Source organism: Rhinatrema bivittatum, chromosome 2 (assembly GCF_901001135.1).
Source record: "Rhinatrema bivittatum chromosome 2, aRhiBiv1.1, whole genome shotgun sequence".
Classification (NCBI taxonomy): Eukaryota; Metazoa; Chordata; class Amphibia; order Gymnophiona; family Rhinatrematidae; genus Rhinatrema; species Rhinatrema bivittatum.
The window spans coordinates 615,320,347-615,340,316 of record NC_042616.1 but is presented as its reverse complement, the minus strand read 5'-3'; the positions used below and the strand labels follow the sequence as shown (position 1 = coordinate 615,340,316).

The window sequence follows — 19,970 nt, the reverse complement described above, 5'->3', positions numbered from 1 at the left end:
AATACTACGCAGTTACCACAAACAAGGGACTTTAAAATATGAGAATCTCCCGATTCTGTTGTTTTGCAGACCATTCAGCTGTAGTCTCTGCTCGCAGGAGGGAGTTTGCTTGGTGTGCTCACTGCTGGTCAAGCACCATGTTTATTTCACTTTACAGTTTCCGGCGAAGCTACGGGTGATGTTCCAAAATGCTTCTTATACTTTTGATTCTGCAACAGAAGCTCAAGCTTTCTTTAATCCCCGTCTGCAAATTTCTACTTCACCCACGGAAGCGGTTGACTGACCATGTTGTGCTGATGCCTTTGGAATCGACTTCATTGGGGGACCTCTGTAAACTTAGTTGAAATTTTCCTGTGGCCTTGCATTGTTTTGTTCTACCGAGGATGGTTCCAAATTTTCCTTTTCTTTTTTCTATAAGTGACCTGTTGGATGGTATGTTGTTATTGCCTTAGGTGGGGTTGGAGCTCCAACACATATTATACACAACCTCCTAAGCTTTAAGCTAGCATGTGTCTGATAGAGGAAGCTGTAGGTTTGTTTGTTTTTTTCATTGTTCATGAGTTGGTTTGGGGATTGGAGGTTGGGGAGGAAGGGGGAGTTTTTAGGACAAGGGTGTGGGAAATGGGAAGGCCTTAGGGAACACTCTGGGTTCCAATTTTTATTTTGGGTAGGTCTTGAGCCTAGGCTGGGGGGTCTCAGACCCGATATATATTATCATGCTAGCTTCTTGGTCCTGATCCCCTCTGATGTCTGCTATGATGCACTCTGCCATTCGTTGTATTACCTGGAATGTTGGGGGACTAGGTTGTGTTACAAAAAGCTATAAATAACATAGTAACATAGTATTGACAGCAGAAAAAGACCAAAATGGTCCATCCAGTCTGCCCAGCAAGCTTCCCAATGCTTTCAAGCCCTATGGAGATGAGGTACACATGTCACCATGTTACAGTAAATACACCTAGATGCCCAGGAACACAGTAAATTGAAGAAACAATGGGTGGGCACTGTGTACTCTTCTCAGTCAGGTACTCGTAAAGCAGGGGTTGCTTTATTAATTGGGAAAGAAGTTCCATTCCAGGAATCCAAAGTAATTTCAGACAGCGGAGTGTTTAGTAGTAGAGGGCACTATATTTGGCCATCCCATACTGTTTTGTAACATCTATACTCTAAACAAATATGACCATGCATTTTTTGTTCATATAGCTACTCTCTTGTTATCGTATGCTGTCACACCACTGGTATTAGGTAGAGATTTCAATTATGTTCATAATAGACATCTCGGCCACTTCTCAATCAGTGGTGGCCTGGCCCAGAAATCTGTTCGAGGTATCAATTATTTATGCCGTAATCTGGAGCTTCTTCATGCCTGGAGAGCATTACACCCAGGAGATCAGGACTATACCCACATATCCCATGCACATAACTCATACTCGCATATTGACTATCTCTTGCTCAGTGCAAGTCTCTTTCCCCAGACTCAGGATGCCCAAATTGGGCCCTCATTATTTCAGACCTTGCCTTTGTGGATATAGAAGGATTTAGACCAATAGATGAGGATAGGCTTTGGCGGTTTCCCAAGTATAAGAACATAAGAAATTGCCATATTGGGTCAGACCAAGGGTCCTTCAAGCCCAGCATCCTGTTTCCAACAGTAGCCAATGCAGGCTACAAGTACCTAGCAAGCACCCAAAAACTAAGTATATCCCATGCTACTGATGCTAGTAATAGCAGTAGCTATTTTCTAAGTCAACTTGATTAATAGCAGGTAATGGACTTCCCAAGAACTTATCCAAACCTTTTCTAAACCCAGCTATACTAACTGCACTAAGCACATCCCCTAGCAAGAAATTTCAGTTTGTGTTGAGTGAAAAATATTTTTTTCTGATTAGTTTTAAATGTGCTACATGCTAACTTCATGGAGTACCCTCTAGTCCTTTTATTATCCAAAAGAGTAAATAACCAATTCACATCTACCAGTCCTAGACCTGTCTTGATTTTAAACACCTCTATCATATCCCCCCTCAGCCATCTCTTCCCCAAGCTGAACAGCCCTAACCTCTTTAGCCTTTCCTCATAGGGGAGCTATTCAATCCCCTTTATCATTTTGGTTGCCCTTCTCTGTTCCTTCTCCATCGCAACTATATCTCTTTTTTAAGATGCTGCAACCAGAATTGTACACATTATCCCAGGACAAGCAGGATGCTAGACCTCACATATGGGTGACGTCACTGAACGGAGCCCAGGTGGGAAAGCTTTCTGTCAAAGTTTCTAGAAACTTTTGACTGGCCCTGTGAGGCCACTGAGCATGCCCAGCATGCTATGATATTCTCTGCCACAGGTGTCTCTCTTCAGTCTTCACTTTTCCGCGCTGCCGTTCGCACCGCGGACCGATAGCCCTATTGTTGGGAATCTCTTTTTTGACTGAAAAGTAATTTTTTCAATATATTCTCTGTCACGGGGAAAGTCTCTACCTCGCCGGCTGGTGAGTACTGCCTTTTAAACAAATTTTCGGCTGAAAATTTTTTACACACACACGTTAGTTTGATCGACGGCCGTCGATCGAAAATGGCGACCGGTTTCAAAAAATGCCCGGTCTGCAACCGAAATATGTCCATCACCGATCCGCATTTGGAATGTGTACTGTGCCTCGGGGAACAACACTATGTCAGTACATGCACCAAATGTGCAGAAATGACGGTCAAGGGACGAAAAGCCAGGCAAGAGAAGATGGAATACCTCTTTTCTCTTCAGCTGATCCCTTCTCCCTCAAAAGTACCGAGGTCGTCTCCGGCTGGAGCAACAAAGAGAGTTTTACTGAAAAAACCGCGTCCGGATGGATCCGGTGATCTTCCGTCCTCGCCATCGTCTGTGATCTCCACAAAGTTGGCAGAACGTTCAAAAACCAAACATCGCCATCGATCATCGTCCGCATCTGTGTCCCAGGACGAGTCGATGCCAAAGCGGCCTAAACATCAAGATACGTCGGTGGTTGGGCCTTCGCCGTCACCGATACCTACGACGTCATCGATGGACATCGCGGCACCGCCACCGCATACACCATCGGTGTCTTCACTCACACCACAGCCAGAATTGTCTACACTTATTAGACAAGCTGTTCTACAAGCTCTACAGGAGCAACAAATTCCGACAGGCCTGTCGATGCCGACCTACGGGTCGATGCCGATACCCTCAGTATCAATGCCGATGCCCCCAGCATCGATGCCGATGACTCTGTCATCGATGCAGATACCTCCACCGTCAGTATCGATGCCGATGTTTTTTCCTGCAACATCGATGCCGGTGATAACACCGATGACTACAATATCTCTCCTTCCAAGATCCTCTACGGGTTTCATCACCACAACACCGAGGCTCCAAACACAATATACATCGATGTTATCTCAAATTCCATCGATGATTCCAACGACAGCATCCCTGCCACCACCTGATCAACCACTAGAAATTCAAGATGAGGCATTTTACCGTCGCCTCCGACAAAGATACCAGAATGCCATCGACAACTTACCACCTAACACCCCAAGAACATCATCTGCTGAAATTTTCATCGATGATCCTCAACCTGGGCCTTCAGGGCTTCATGTCCCACCAGCACCAACAACTCAGACAACTTATAGGGAAGATTCAGAAGACTCCTGGGATGACGAACCCTCTCAATTTTCCTCTGAGGAGTTCATGTCCAATCCTTCTTCTCCTGACCGAAGGAAGAAGTCACCCCCAGAAGATCTTTCCTTCTCATCATTCATACAAACTATGTCTGATTCCATTCCATTTAAGTTGACTGCTGAGGAGGACACAAGAGCACAAACACTTGAAGTATTACAGTTTGTGGATCCACCCAAACAGGTATTAGCAGTACCTGTACATGAAGTCTTACTGGATCTTCAGAAGAGAATCTGGGAACACCCAGCTTCTATCCCTGCAGTGAACAAAAGAGTGGAAACCACCTACATCGTTCAACCAGCTCCAGGGTACCAAAAACAGCAATTGCCACACCAGTCTGTCGTTGTGGAATCAGCACAGAAAAAATCTAAACGTGTGTGCCCACATTCCTCCATCCCACCAGGCAGGGAGCACAGGTTCCTAGACACAATGGGTAAGATGATCTACCAGAGTGCCATGCTGAGCACAAAAATCTCTGCATATCAGCTCGATATAACTCAACACCAGAGAAATCTCTGGAAAGAGATGGATCAATTCATCACTTCCTTACCCACACAATTTCAAGAGCCTGCTCAAGCAATTATATCAAAAGGTCTTGAAGCAGGAAAACACGAAGTAAGAGCAGTGTATGATAACTTTGAAACTGCTGCAAGAACAGCAGCAGCAGGAATCACTGCTCGCCGGTGGGCCTGGCTCAAGGCATCTGACCTCAGGCTTGAGGTCCAAGATAAGCTTGTTGACCTTCCCTGTCTTGGGGACAATCTCTTTGGAGATAAAATTCAAGAGGCTGTACAACAACTCAAAGATCACACTGAGACCCTTAAACAACTGTCTCAAACCCCTCAAGAACCTGCTAATCAACCTTCTCGTCGTCCTCCACGTAGGTATGTGAGACGGTCTTATTACAGGCCACGCAGGTATTACCAACAAGCAAATAGGGGTAGATCTACCAGGCAAACACAACGATCCCAAGCCAGACAACCCAGACCGGCCCGTCCACAACCTCCTGCACAGACAGGGCCTGCAACAGGTTTTTGAGGACTACACCAGAGAACAGATTCAACCTTGCAATCCCAAGCCAAATCTTCCAGTGGGAGGCAGAATATCCCTTTTTCACACAAATTGGCAATCCATAACCACAGATCAATGGGTTCTTTCCATAATCGCCAGAGGTTACAAACTAAATTTTCCTAGCATGTAGCAGATGGACTCAGAACAAATGGGTATAGTGTGCTCGTGCTAGCAGTTGGAGGCGGATCTGAAGTCAGCATGGGGTACATATACCCACGCAGGAAGTGCAGCAACTCAGTAATTTCTATCTCCAAAGCAGTTTGGAGCTACCTCATGCTCGCTGAGCGTTTTTCCAAATTCTAACGACTAAATTCATAGAAGAATCTTACCTGAAGACGAGGCCCGCACTCCTGCGGTGATACCCTTCGGTCCCTCCCCCAGTTGAGTTTCCCGAGGTGATTTCCATGGTCCCTCGGCGGTAAGAGCCTCGGTCCGGTGGCCGACTCGCGGCAGGGACCTAGCCCCCGAGTGAGAAGGGCTCGGGCGCGGCCTAGAGGCAGCGGGTGCACTTCCTCAAGCGCGGCGGTGATGGTAATCACCCTCTCCCCCCGCAGCCGGAGACCGCCCGGGTCACAGCCAGGAAGCGCCGAAGACAAGGTAAGGCGTACATCTTTACTTGTGGGTCTCCGAGGAAGCAAGGATTAGCGGGGTCTGCCTAGGTGGCAGCCCGCCAAGGAGGTCGCCATTTTACCTGCCTGCTCGCCATCACCATCTGCCCTGGTTCGTCACCTCGCTCTAGCGCTCAGGCCAGACCGAGCGCACAGGCGATGGGCGCATATGTTGGGCGCCCGAAAATAGTTGGGCGCATATTTGATAGAGGCGCACATTGAAGACACCTTGATTCACTTTGATAGAGGCGCACATTGATAGGCGCACGTTGATAGGCGCACATCTTTCGCACATATTACAAGGCGCATACTCCGGCTGGGAGCGCACCGCATAGAGATAACAGACGAGATGGAGCGTAGGAGAGCCCATGCGTCCGCAGAGCCAGCACCTCCAGAATCAGGCATAAGAGCTCTAGGCCTCTGCTCAGCATGCAACCTCAGAGCCACACAGAGCGAGGAAGCAGACTCCCTATGTGCTCAATGTGAGGAGGCCGTGGGAGTTCCAGGCCAGGGCCGGTCCCAGCCCAGCGTACTTGCCAGTTCCTCAGGGAACACCCCGGACCTAGCAGGCAGCGGTGAGCAACCAGGAAACCCGAGAGACCTGGTGCCCCTAAGGCTAGAACCTGCTTTGCTCACCTGGGTGGACTTATTCAAGGGGATTCATGCCTTTGTCAAGGTGCAGTCTGATCCCCAAACGGACCCATACATACCGGAGGACCCCGCCCCTGGACCTTCAAGACCTAGGCACGGCCACTCGCCACCCGGAAGCCCCATTTATGGGGATTCAGATTGTTCTGAGGAAGAGGGCGAGCCCCCCGAGGAGGGAGAGCTTCCCTCGGGGATAGAACCGTATCGAACCATGAGACGCTTCTTTCTTAAAGAGGATCTCCCAGACCTGGTTTCTCAATGCCTGTCAGAGCTGGCTATCCCGGGCCAAGACACCCCAGGGGAACCTAGAATGGAACCCTCTGCTAGAGGGCCTGCACCAAACAGCTCACCATTTTCCCCTCCTACAAGCAGCACAACAGCTAATCGATCTGGAATGGAATGCGCCGGAGGCCTCATTCAAAGGGGGTCGGGCCTTATCTGGCATGTACCCCCTGGACCCGGCAACCAAGGAGCTACTGGCGTGCCCTAAGGTAGACGCCATAGTTTGCGCAATTGTGAAGCGCACCACCATTCCGGTGGAGGGGGGGGGGCGGCCCTCAAGGATGCACATGACCGGCGCATGGACGCCATTCTGAAACAAGCCTTTGAGGTGGCAACCATGTCCCTACGAATTGCAACCTGCTGCACCGTAGTGACGCGTTCCTGTTTATCACAAGCTAGGAACAACACCCCGGGAGAAGAAATGGAATCAGCTCTCTCGTTCCTCACTGACGCAGCCTCCGACCTAGTCCGTACGGCAGCCAAGGGAGTGTCATCCTCAGTGGCAGCCAGGAGACAGCTCTGGCTACGAAATTGGTCGGCCGACTCCTCCTCCTCCTCCAAGACACACCTCACAAGAATGCCCTTTAAGGGATCCCTCCTGTTGAGAAACTGGCTAATAAATGGAGCGCCTCTCCATTACCCTGTCTACCAGAAGACAGGTCAAGGAGGAGCCAGCGCCATTTTCCTAGGCCATCCAGAGGTAGAAGCTCTCAGCGCTTCAACCCTTACAGGGCTCGCTACCAAGCACCTTGTTCTCAGACCAGGAACCAGTCCTTTCGGACCAAGCACAACAAGAGGAGAACCGGTTCGGGTCCCAGCCGCACCCCACAATGAGAATCAGCTGACCCATCTGGAGGAAGAAGCCATAGGGGGCAGGCTAACTCTATTCTACCGCAGGTGGGTCGAGATTACCTCGGACCAGTGGGTCCTTGCCATCATCCGAGAAGGGTATTACCTGGACTTTCTTCGGCTCCCTCCGGACAAGTTTGTGGAATCCCCTTGTCCACCCCTCAAGAGGGCGGCACTGGAAGCTACCTTGCGGAGGCTCCTGTCCCTAAACGCCATAATCCCAGTGCCTGCATGGGAGATAAATTCTGGGCATTATTCCATTTATTTAATAGTACCCAAGAAAGAGGGCACTTTCAGGCCCGTCCTGGACCTCAAGTCAGTCAACCGACACCTACGGGTCCCCAGCTTTCGCATGGAAACTCTGCAGTCAGTCAAAAGTGCAATACAGCCAGGGGAGTTTCTCACATCCCTGGATCTGTCAGAGGCCTACTTGCATATCCCAATTCATCGGGATCACCAGCGCTACTTACGTTTCAAAGTCCTGAGCCAACACGTCCAGTTCCGAGCTTTACCCTTCGGGTTAGCCACCGCGCCGCGGACCTTTACCAAGGTCATAGTAGTAGTGGCGGCGTCACTCAGGAAGGAAGGAGTTCTCGTCCATCCCTACCTGGACGATTGGCTGATCAGGGCAAAGTCACCGGAGGAGAGCCACCAGGCAACCAACAGAGTTATATCTCTTCTAGAAAGCCTAGGATGGGTAGTCAACACAAACAAGAGTTCCCTACAGCCTGCTCAGTCGCTGGAATACCTAGGAGTCCAATTCGACACCCAGGGAGACAAGATCAGCCTGACTTCCAAGAGGAGATCAAAACTCCGGAATCGTCTGCAGACCCTGCTGAGCGCCACCCGGCCCACAGCTTGGGATTACCTACAGGTCCTCGGCCTCATGGCATCCACTCTGGAGGTGGTACCATGGGCGCGGGCTCATATGAGACCATTACAACGCGCCCTCCTATCTCGGTGGAGCCCACGATCACAGAACTACACCATACACCTACCTCTACCAGCCAGAGTGCGAAATCAGCTACGGTGGTAGTTGCAGCCCGGCCACACGAGCCGGGGGTCAAAAATGTCCTCCCCAACCTGGACTCTGCTCACTACAGATGCCAGCCTGAACGGATGGGGAGCACACTGCGAAGAACTAACCGCCCAAGGGCGGTGGAACAAAGAAGAGTCGGGGTGGAACATCAACCGACTAGAGGCACGGGCAGTCAGGCTAGCCTGCCTACGATTTGCCCACAGACTTCGAAACAGAGCAGTCAGAGTGATGTCGGACAACGCCACCACGGTGGCATACATCAACCGACAGGGCGGAACCAGAAGCCGACAGGTATCCTTAGAAATAGCCCCCCTGATGGCTTGGGCGGAGACAAATCTCCAGGACATCTCCGCCGTCCATATCGCCGGGAAGGACAACACCACGGCAGATTTCTTCAGCAGAGAAAGCCTAAACCCGGGTGAATGGCAGCTGTCGCCCTCAGCTTTCCAGATGATTGTGGATCAGTGGGGGACTCCAGGCATGGACCTACTAGCGGACAGGTCCAACGCTCAAGTACCCCCAGATACTTCAGTCGCAGGCGAGATCCTCTCTCCCACGGGATCGACGCCCTGGTACAGCCATGGGCTCAGGCGATCCTGCTATATGCCTTTCCTCCATGGCCCCTGCTGGGCGCCATTATGCACAAGATTCAGTGGCACAGAGGCCTAGTTCTTCTAGTGGCCCTGGACTGGCCAAGAAGATCCTGGTACGCAGACATGAGAAGACTACTGGCAGGGGATCCTCTACCCCTGCCTCCTCACAGGGACCTGCTGCGGCAAGGTCCCATCCTCCACAAGGATCCAGCTCAATTCTCTGTTACGGTCTGGCCATTGAGAGGGCTCGACTGAAGAAAAGGCCTACTTCTGCGTCGGTGATAGATACACTCCTCCGAGCACGCAAGTTCTCCACATCACTAACTTATATAAGGATCTGGAGAGTATTTGAAGCCTGGTGCGAGACTCGTAGCACCAATCCGCATGCCGCTAAAATCCCCATCATTTTGGATTTCCTGCAGGATGGGCTTCAGAAGGGTCTATCCCTCAATTCAATCAAGGTTCAGGTGGCAGCACTATCCTGCTACGGCCCCAGGAGTGACAGCAACAGCATCGCCACACACCCAGACGTTTCACGTTTCCTGAAAGGAGTTAAACACATTCGCCCGCCACTGAAGTGGCCAGTGCCCCTGTGGAACCTCAACCTAGTTTTGGAATTCCTAGCGGGACCCGCCTTCAGACCCCTCCAAGGTCTGTCCCTCGCGATCCGTTTCTCAGAATCACCCCAGGGGCTATCCATCTTCGCACGGTTCCTTCCTTCTTACCCAAAGTAGTCTCACACTTCCACCTCAACCAAACCATATCCTTGCCAACCACGGAAGGTTTGAAGAAGTCGGAAGAAGGTCGAATACAGAAATTTCTCATTATGGTTCACTGGCGGGGCTGAAGCTAAATCTCGATAAATCAGAAGTATTACTGCTCTCCCAGGCTACTCTGCACCTTTGGGGAGTGGATTTTTCCTATGCATTGGGTAGAGGGTTCCTTGAAATATTTGGGAATCCTTTTACATACTGATCAAAGCCGCATTTATCAGAGTATTCTCACAGGACAAGCAGGATGGTAGTCCTCACATATGGGTGACATCACAGGATGGAGCCCAATCACGGAACACTTTTGTCAAAGTTTATTTTATTTATTTATTTATTTAAAAACTTTTCTATACCGTCGTTTAGTGATATACCATCACAACGGTTTACAAATAGGCACATAAATAAATTTGAAATGGATTGCACTTTAACCAGAGGGTGCCGCAGTTGTTCAGATACATGATTTAATATTATAAGCTATATGTAAAGTTTCTAGAACTTTGACTGGCCCCTATTGGGCATGCCCAGCATGGTACTAACCCTGCAGCCAGCAGGGGTCCCCCTTCAGTCTTCTTTGTTCCGTGCAGCAGTAGCCATGTGGTTAAGGAGCTCCACAGAGATTCCTGACAGGAATTTTCCTCACAGAATTACTAAAAAATTTCATATCCCACAGGGGTCCCTCCTTCGAATTTTTGACTCTGCGGTACTCCGGTAAGTTTTTACCCGTTTTCAGTCTATTCCCATCGAGTTTGGCCCTCGCAGCCTACTGGCCGTCGACCGTACTGCGGCTCGAATTTTTCATGGCCATGGTGTCTGGGTTCCATCGGTGCCCAGACTGCAATCGCACCATGTGCATAACAGACCCTCATAAGGTCTGTGTAATGTGTCTCGGATGTGAGCACGATGTCCTGACCTGCACCAAATGTGCCCTAATGACGCCCAAAGGTCGCAAGGCCAGAATGGAGAAGATGGAACTTCTCTTCCGTGCTCAAAACCCGATGCCGTCAATTGCATCGACGAGGTCAGAAGCGGCACCAACAACTTCATAACAGTATCGACCACTGGCCGGTGACCGGCATCGACGACTTCTCGGCCTTCAACTACCTCTACTCCCCCTCAGGATCGAGGGGATCGTAGAGAAAAACATCGCCACCAACATCAGAAGTCGGACCATCGAGGGAGCGAACTCATCGACCTCGCCATCGTCCAAGCCGCCATCAAAGAAACCCCGTCCAGAAAAGGCACCAACCTTTTCGGCGACTGGGTCACCGAGGCAACCCTCACCCGAAAGAGTATTGGGAGCCGCGACTCCACCTTTAACGGTGGTCCCTCTGGCTATGCCTCTGCCTCCTTCTTCTGTTCTGGAGCCGGGGCTGCTTGCTCCAGGTCTCTGAGAAGAACTGGACCGACTGGTTTGGGAGGCCATCGACAACGCGATGCATCGACTCCAAGATCCTCTGGCACCGACACCAGTACCGATCATGGAATCGCCCACCGATCTGATTCCAGCAGCGTTGGCACCGCTGCTCTCGAGAATGAAAGCACCCATTGCCGCTTTTCCACCGATGGATCCTGGGTCACCAGTGGCTCCGGTGCCCTCTCCGCTTACCTTGTCATCGGGAGGAGAAACACCATTCCGCATCCCTCCATCTGGAGTCCTACCGATGCCTCGCCATCGATGCCGATATGTCCATCGATACCGATGCGTCCGGCGCCACCGATCCATTCAACAATGCCTTCGATGCCTTCATTGGTGCCTCCAATTATTCCTTGGTTCCTTTGTAGCCTAGACCAGGACCTTCAGGGATTCCGTCGTCCCAACCTCCTAGGGCTTCTATAGGGGCAGATGCCGATACCTGGACAGATGATTCTTCACCAGACACCGATGACCTGCCTTCACCACCTTCTCCCACCGAAAGCAGAAAGCATTCTCCTCCAGAGGACCTTTCCTTCATAAACTTTATGAAGGAGATGTCTGAATTGGTTCCTTTCCAATTACAGACCGAACATGATGACAGGCATCAAATGATGGAGCTGTTGCAATTCCTGGATGCTCCCAAGGAAATAACCTCCATCCCTATTCACCAAGTTCTTCTGGATCTCTTCAAGAAAAACTGGGAACACTCTGGCTCTGTTGCTCCAGTTAACAGGAAGGCTGACACCACTTATTTGGTACAGTCAGCCCCAGGTTTTCAAAAATCTCAATTAGATCACCACTCTGTCATTGTGGAATCTGCACAAAAGAGGGCAAAGAGATCAAAACCTCACACTTCTTTTCCCCCAAGCAAGGAGCAAAAATTTCTAGATGCCATTGGTCGCCGGGTCTTCCAGGGCTCAATGCTCATCTCTCGAATCGCCTCTTATCAGCTCTATACGACCCAATACAACAGGGTCTTATTTAAGCAGATACAAGACTTAACAGATTCCCTGCCTCAGCAATTTCAAGATCAGCTCCAAACCCTAGTAAACAAGGGTTTTGAGGCAGGCAAGCATGAGATAAGATCATCTTATGATATCTTTGACACTGCAAACAGTGTATCTGCAGCTGCTATCTCGGCGAGAAATTGGGCTTGGCTCAAGTCTTCGAACCTTCGCCCGGAAGTACAGGACAGATTGTCCGACCTACCCTGTGTAACAGACAATCTGTTCGGCGAACAGATTCAACGAACGGTAGCGGAACTCAAAGACCATCATGAGACCCTGAGACAGCTCTCTCTGATGCTTTCTGATTATGCCTCCAAACAGCCATTCAGGAAGGATACTAAAAAGTCATTCTTCCGTCCAAAGAAGTCCTATCCACCATCTTTTAGAACTCGTTCCACGAGACCCTTCCAAAAGGCCCAGTCTCGTCAGATACGAAAACAGAATCCGCAAGCAGCTCCTCAGCCGGGCCCTGCTTCCGGTTTTTGACTCCTGCATAGAGAGCAGCAGCCAGCTTCCACTGTCTCAGATACCAGTGGGAGGTCGATTATGCCATTTCCTCCACAAATGGCACACAATCACCTCAGATCAGTGGGTCCTTGCCATAATCTCTCGGGGTTATCACCTGAACTTTCTCTCCATCCCACCGGACTCCCCACCTCTGCTGACGTGGGGAACATCCGACCACTCCTGGAACAGGAGGTCTCCATCCTCCTCCAGTCCAGAGCAATAGAACAATGCCCTATTCCCAACAAGGCCTAGGATTCTATTCCCGGTACTTTCTAATACCCAAAAAATCAGGCGGCGTTCATCCAATTCTGGACCTACGTGCCTTCAACAAGTACCTCTACCAAGAAAAGTTCAAGATGGTGACCTTGGGTTCCCTCCTTCCTCTTTTGCAAAGAGGAGACTGGCTCTGCTCTCTCGATCTCCAGGACGCATACACTCATATTGCGATAACTCCATCTCATCGCAAATACCTGAGATTTCTGGTAGGCCCCAAGCACTATCAGTACTGAGTGCTTCCATTAGGCCTCGCGTCTGCACCACGAGTCTTCAAAAATTTCTCGTAGTAGTTGCAGCCTTCCTTAGGACTCAAGGTGTTCATGTCTACCCCTGTCTAGACGATTGGTTGATCAGGGCTTTCACTCAGCAAACTGCTCAGTCGTCCCTATATCTTACCTTACACACTCTGAATTCACTAGGATTTCTCGTCAACTACGACAAATCCTACTTAGTCCCATTTCAAACCTTATCATTCATAGGGGCAGACTTGGACACCTTGCATGCAAAAGCTTTTCTATCTCGACAACGAGCTCTCACTCTCGTCTCTCTCGCCCCCCTAGCCATGAGAGTCATGCAGTGGACTCTAAGGTCACAATGGACTCAGTGCATTCAGCCCCTGTCGACCACGGTCCACATCACCGACTCACTCCATCAGTCTCTAGCCTGGTGGAAAAATCAGATCAATCTCCTCCAAGGCTTGCCCTTCCAGGCTTCAGACCCTCAAATAACTATCACCACCGATGCTTCCAACCTCGGCTGGGGAGCCCATGTGGCCAATCTGCAGATACAAGGATCTTGGTCTCCAGAGGAAGCCAAACACCAAATCAATTTCCTGGAGCTTTGAGCAATCAGATATGCTCTCAGGGTATTTCAGGATCGCCTCTCCAACCAAGTCATCCTGATTCAGATGGACAACCAGGTGGCCATGAGGTACATCAATAAACGGAGGGACGGGCTCCTACCTACTGTGTCAGGAAGTTGCGCAGAGGCCCTCTCCCACTTGATGTACCTCAGGGCAACTTACTTGCCAGGAGTGGACAGTGTGTTAGACAAACTAAGTCACGCCTCTCAACCCCTCAGTGGCGGACTCTATCTTCCAACAATGGGATTACCCTCATATAGATCTCTTCGCGACATGTCAAATCCGCAAAGTAGAGAACTTTTGCTCTCTCACTCGCAGCCAACATTCACAACCAAGAGATGCGTTCTCCCTCTCATGGGCGACCAGTCTCCTATATGCATTCCCTCCACTTCCACTTCTCTCAAAGACTCTCGTGAAGTTATGTCAGGACAAGGGAAGCATGATCCTGATAGCACCTTACTGGCCTTGCCAAGTGGGGTTTCCAATACTTCAGGATCTCTCCATTCGCAGGCACATTCCCTTGGGAAAGGACCTGCTTCTGATTACGCAAATTGGGTGCCTACGCCACCCCAACCTTTAGGCTTTGTCCCTGACAGCATGGATGTTGAGAGGTTAATCCTCCAGCCACTTAACCTTTCTGAATCAGTTTCCCGTGTCCTGATTGCTTCACAGAAGCCTTCCACGAGAAAATCTTACTCTTACAAATACAACACGTTTCAGTCATGGTGCTCTTCTCAATCCCTTGACACCTTTAAAAAAAAATATGAGAGAAAAAAAAGTGCGAAAGCTTGCTGGGCAGACTGGTTGGGCCATTTGGTCGTCTTCTGCTGTCATTTCTGTTTGTTTACCTGTCCAATCTCGAAGTTTCTGGATTATCTCTGGCACATGTCAGTCGGGTCTAAAACCTTCCTCCATCAGAATGCATGTTAGTGTGGTGGCCACCTTCCATAAAGGTGTTGGGGATGTTCCCATATCAGTACAACCCCTTGTGACATGATTTCTGAAGGGCTTGCTTCACCTCAAGCCTCCACTGCACCCTCCGGCCCCTTCTTGGGACCTCAACCTGGTTTTGGGTCGGCTCATGAAACCACCATTTGAGCCTCTCCAATCCTGTGAACTTCGCCATCTCACATGGAAAGTGATTTTCCTTTTGGCAATCACTTCGGCTCGCAGAGTTAGTGAGTTACAGGCCCTAGTTACCTATCCGCCTTACACTAAACTTCTGCAGGACCGGGCAGTCTCCGCACTCACCCTAAGTTCTTGCCTAAGGTAGTATCGGATTTTCATCTCAATCAATCCATTATCCTACCTACCTTTTTTCCCAGGCCCCATTCCAATCCAGGAGAGCAGGCTCTGCATACCCTTGATTGCAAATGTGCTCTAGCGTTCTACCTAGACCATACAGCTGCCCACAGGAAAAGCACTCAATTGTTTCTCTCTTTCCATTCCATCAAATTGGGGAAGCCTGTGGGTAAGCAGACTCTCTTCTCCTGGTTAGCGGACTGCATATCCTTTTGCTATCAGCAAGCAGGCATTCCACTTCAAGACCATGTTAAAGGACACTCTGTGAGGGCCATGGCGACTTCAGTAGCACACACACACACTCTGTGTCGCTTCCTGACATTTGCAGGGCTGCCACCTGGAGTTCTCTCCATACCTTTACAGCCCACTATTGCTTGGACAAAGCCGGAAGACAAGATTCCATCTTCGGCCAATCTGTCCTGCGCAACCTATTCACAACTTCATGTACCAGCATCCTTCCGCCTCCCCGGTAGGGTTCAGGATGCCCTCGGCCAAATTTCACCCCAGTCCTAGTGCCTTGCACACCTGGGTACATTTGGTGCACACTCGGACATCCTCAGCTCGGTACTCAACCATATGTGAGGACTACCATCCTGCTTGTCGTGTGAGAAAGCAAATGTTGCTTACCTGTAACAGGTGTTCTCACAGGACAGCAGGATGTTAGTCCTCACGAAACCCGCCTGCCGCCCCGCGGTGTTGGGTTCGTTACGTTTCTTATTTTAATTTTCGGCATTTCCTGTAGCTTTTTAAAACAAAACTGAAGGGGGACCCCTGCTGGCTGCAGGGTTAATGTCATGCTGGGCATGCCCAGTAGGGGCCAGTCAAAGTTCTAGAAACTGACAAAAGTGTTCCGTGATTGGGCTCCATCCTGTGATGTCACCCATATGTGTGGACTAACATCCTGCTATCCTGTGAGAACACCTATTTCAGGTAAGCAACATTTGCTATTTCAAAAGTTAATATACACTACAAGGTCTCTCTTGCACAATGGGCAAGATTTTCCCCTGTCTCTAGCAGGTAGAATCGTACTTTTTCAAATGTTTATTCTACCTAAGTGGCTTTATTGTTTTCCAACCCTTTGTCTGCTCTCTAATGGGACAGGATATTCAGACTTTTTACAGCGTGCTTAGGATCTTTCTTTGGCGGGGTGGGAAACCTTGAGTTGCATTGTCCAAACTATTGGGTAAATGGGACGCTGGTGGTATGAGGCTGGCTGACATTAAATCCTATAACATAATCTGCAACCTACGCTTAGTGGGGGACTGGTTACTTAGCACTAATTATTATGTCCCCTTGTCCCTGGAACAGGGCTTTTTAGGCTCCCTTAGTCCAGGCACAGTGCTACATTCGTCATGATCGGCCCTTCCCGATCTTGTATGCCATAGAGTGTCACTCCACTCATACACGCTTGTTGGCATGTGTGCTCCCTCCAGCAGCTCCAATTCTCTAAATTTCCCAGTTTTTGCCCCTTGTTGGGAATGTACACTTCCTTCTGGGCCTACTGTCCCGGGTGTTTCTTTCCTGGGCCTCTCCAGATGTACAGCTGATAGCCCATTTTTTGAATGATACAGGATGGGTGAAATCGTTTTCTGACATGCAAACGGAGTTTCCATTGGACAACAAACATTATTTTTACTATTTGCAGGTCCGTCATTACATATATTCCCTGGGGGTTAATGATCGGTCCCACAAAATTCAACAATTTCTATCTGCTTTATTTAACTTTGTAGACCCAGTCCATCTCACAATTTCCTTTTTATATAGACAGCTGAGAGGACGCAAGTGTCGTGCCCCCTTTGGGCAGTTGATTCAGGGCTGGGAGAGGGAGCTAGATGTGTCTTTTACGGAAGAACGATATATGCAATGCTTCTGCAGAATTTGTTCTGTTACCAGTACGATGGACCTTCGAGAAAAACAGTATAAGTTTCTAATACATTATTATTTTTCACATTGTCTGACAAACAAAATCTATCTTACTGATACTGCCATATGCATTAAATGTAACAAGAGTGATGGCGTTCCTGTATCACTACCTTTTGGGGTGACATATTACATCACATTTATAGAGTGACAAAACTTAAATTGCCTTCTTGCCCAAAAGTGCTTTTGTTTGATACCCTGTCTGGTGTGGCTGTGGGAAAGCCTTTTGTAAAATTATGGATACGTAAAGTGCTCTTGTTGGGTAAAAGAGCTATCTTGCAAAATTGGGTGAATGTGGAACCTCCTACTTTTCCCCAGTGACGAAATTTAGTGCATGTGATGTTTCATTTTGAGTAATACATCGAACAAGTGGACACTACAACGAAGACTAGAACCTTTCTTTGAATAGGAACCCCTACATCCAGTCATTCCCCCACAACATGCGAAGTGCGCTCTTGAATGTCTTTTCTGGAACTTCTTCAGAACCCTATTGAGGATCAACTTTGTGGCCTTCTGGGGGGAGGGAGGGGGGATCTTATTGGGGTATTGGGGATCTCTTGTATTATTGGGGCACTGGTCAGAGCTCCCCAGTGTTCCTGTGTTGTATTCAATTGAATGCTATTCTGTTTGTTTTTGAAAATCCAAAAGAACAGATTTAACCATTAAAAAAAAATCACCATGTTTATTTCAGACAGAAGTATCTCAACACACTTTACAATCAAATATACAGAGAAAGTGCACAGCCAAATGCAGAAGATTGCAGTTAGAGTTTATGCCCACAAGGACTTTAGTTTTAGAGATATTCAGTTGCAGGAAGTTTTAGATGTATCCTTGAGATCACTTGCTTAAAGCACAGGGATATTTTACACAATGCAGGGACATTAAATGAAATTCAGTGCAGTGCCATCAGCATTAAAACAGTAACTGAAATCTGTAGTGGGCCAAATGTAGAAGAGAACTAAGTGCAGGAAACAGCGATGGTATAGATCAAAACAGAACCAAGAGGAGGATAGAGCCAGAAACATTATAAATGTTCAAGTTTGTCCATTAGAGTTATTTATTTAAAGCTTTTTTATACCGACGTTCATTTACACATCACATCGGTTTACATGGAACAGGTATGAAAAATAAGGAAAGAACGTTTACATGGAATAGTTGGTAACATAACAGTAAACAATAATGGGATAAACGAAAAGTTATCAGATTTTCAAGGGAGGATTTTAACATTTAACATGATTAAAAATAAAAAATGTTAATAATTAAACAAGGTATGTAAATGCCTAAGCATGGGAATAAACAAGTTACTGTCAGGGAGGAATGAGCAAAGGGAAGAGAATTGGACCTTAGGATTGTAAAAAAATTATCATTTAATTTAACTAGGAAAGACAGATTAAGCCAGATAACTTGTTTTTATCTGGGTCTTGAAGGCATAGAGGAGATGAAGGAACTTTCCCAAGGTGTGGTCACAGTCATGAACTCAGTCCCAGGACATATATCCTGTATCATAGTTCAGTGCTCTTACCATTAGCCATTATCCCTTGAAAATATCACAACAAATTTGAGAAGTGATTATAAAAATTTGAATATGATCTTTGTTCCATGTGTATGTATACCATGTTTTGATCTTAGTGTGAATAGACTAAGAAAAACGTTTGTCAGATGTCTTCATTATATTTATACTTATTTTTAAAGTAAAATATATTATTTTTAAAATAAGATAGTAATAGATATTTTTGTGCTAGAATGAAAAATGAGCACACATCTATATAATCATTAAAACTGATAGATTTCTGCATAAGATATTTGTTGGGCTCAAGTCATCAAACATACTGTTTGGCAAACTAGGTGTAGCACTTTGTCATTGCTTGAACTGTTTAATCAAGAATAAGTTTATGGTCTCTGGAATCCAGAACAAGTCTTCTGCCCCCCCCCCCCCCCAGGTCTCTATTGATCATCTTCCAGCAGCCACTGAAAGTGAAGGAAACTTACCAGGTTTGCTCACAAGGTCCCAGTGGAAGCTGGCACAGTTTAACTCCTTGGCTTGATGATCATGGATGCAGGTAGATTAGGTATAGTTGGGAAAGGAATTTAAAAAATCATGCTAATAGTAATGGGAGTTGTGTATTTATAAATGATTTGTCAAGTTCAAAATATTTGGTAAAGTAAAAGGAATATTGTGACTTATTTTCTTTTTTTTTTTTTATAGTCCAGAAGCACTAGAAATCCATGGTTCATTCACTTGGCTGGGACAAACACAATACAAACTTCAGCTTAAAAGCCAAGAAGTCTACAGTCTTCATCTTAAAGCTTGTTTTGTTCATACAGGAATCTATAATCTTGGAACCCCTCGAGTATTTGCTAAGTTAGCTGACCAAGTTGCACTGTTTGAAACAAGTCAGCAGAACTCCATGCCAGCATTGATTGTCATAAATAATATTTGATCACTTGTCAAAAAATTATTAGAAAGCTGAAAACAAAATCCATTTTGTCTTTAATTTTAATTTTTTCCCAGATGGGACAAGTTCTCAAAAAATGCAACAACTAACGTTCTAAAAGGTTGTGTAGGAGCAAATAACAAAATACTCAGATTGTTTATTCATTGTTTTATATTGCGAGACCATGGGACTGAAAATGTGCATATATATATACAATCTTTTTCATCTCTGGTAATAACTAACTTGTTCCTGGCACAGAAAATGAATGTAACTGTATAGCTTGAGCCCTCTTAAATAATGTTACAACTTTCAGCATGGTGTGTTAACTGTGGTTGTATTCAAAAGTGGTTCAGGAAACAAAACAAAAAAAAAGGGGGGGGGAGAGCTACTCTTATTGTAAGCCACTAGTCTTTACAAATATTAGTTCAGGTGGGTGTTAGCTACAAATTTTACCAGTTTTTTCCATAGTTATTCAAATCTGAGTTCATGACTTTGTTTTCTAAAGTCTTCATATTCAACAGTTCGCTGGTCATTATGACTTTGTATACATTAAGTTCCCTGATGGTTTGGGACTAATTTTGAAATTAGCTTGTCGATTTATTTTTCATTCATCTCAATACAGAATGCACTATATCACAACCATGAGATTGTCATTTAAGTTTTGTCATTATGTAACTTTAACAATTGAGTTTACCTGTTAAGAAAA

At 47.4% G+C, this 19,970-nt stretch overlaps 1 protein-coding gene across 3 annotated transcripts in view; it reads left to right on the top strand.

Moving 5' to 3' along the window:
* Window positions 1-19,711, top strand: part of TRAPPC8 (trafficking protein particle complex 8) — a 431,358-nt gene extending 411,647 nt beyond the window's left edge. For all 3 annotated transcript variants that reach the window (XM_029591182.1, XM_029591181.1, XM_029591183.1), the window contains one exon: window positions 19,036-19,711. In XM_029591182.1, the coding sequence (XP_029447042.1) occupies window positions 19,036-19,270 (235 nt within the window). In that variant the 3' untranslated portion in view covers window positions 19,271-19,711. The remainder of the gene's footprint in view (window positions 1-19,035) is intronic.
* The last annotated feature ends 259 nt before the right edge of the window (window positions 19,712-19,970 follow it).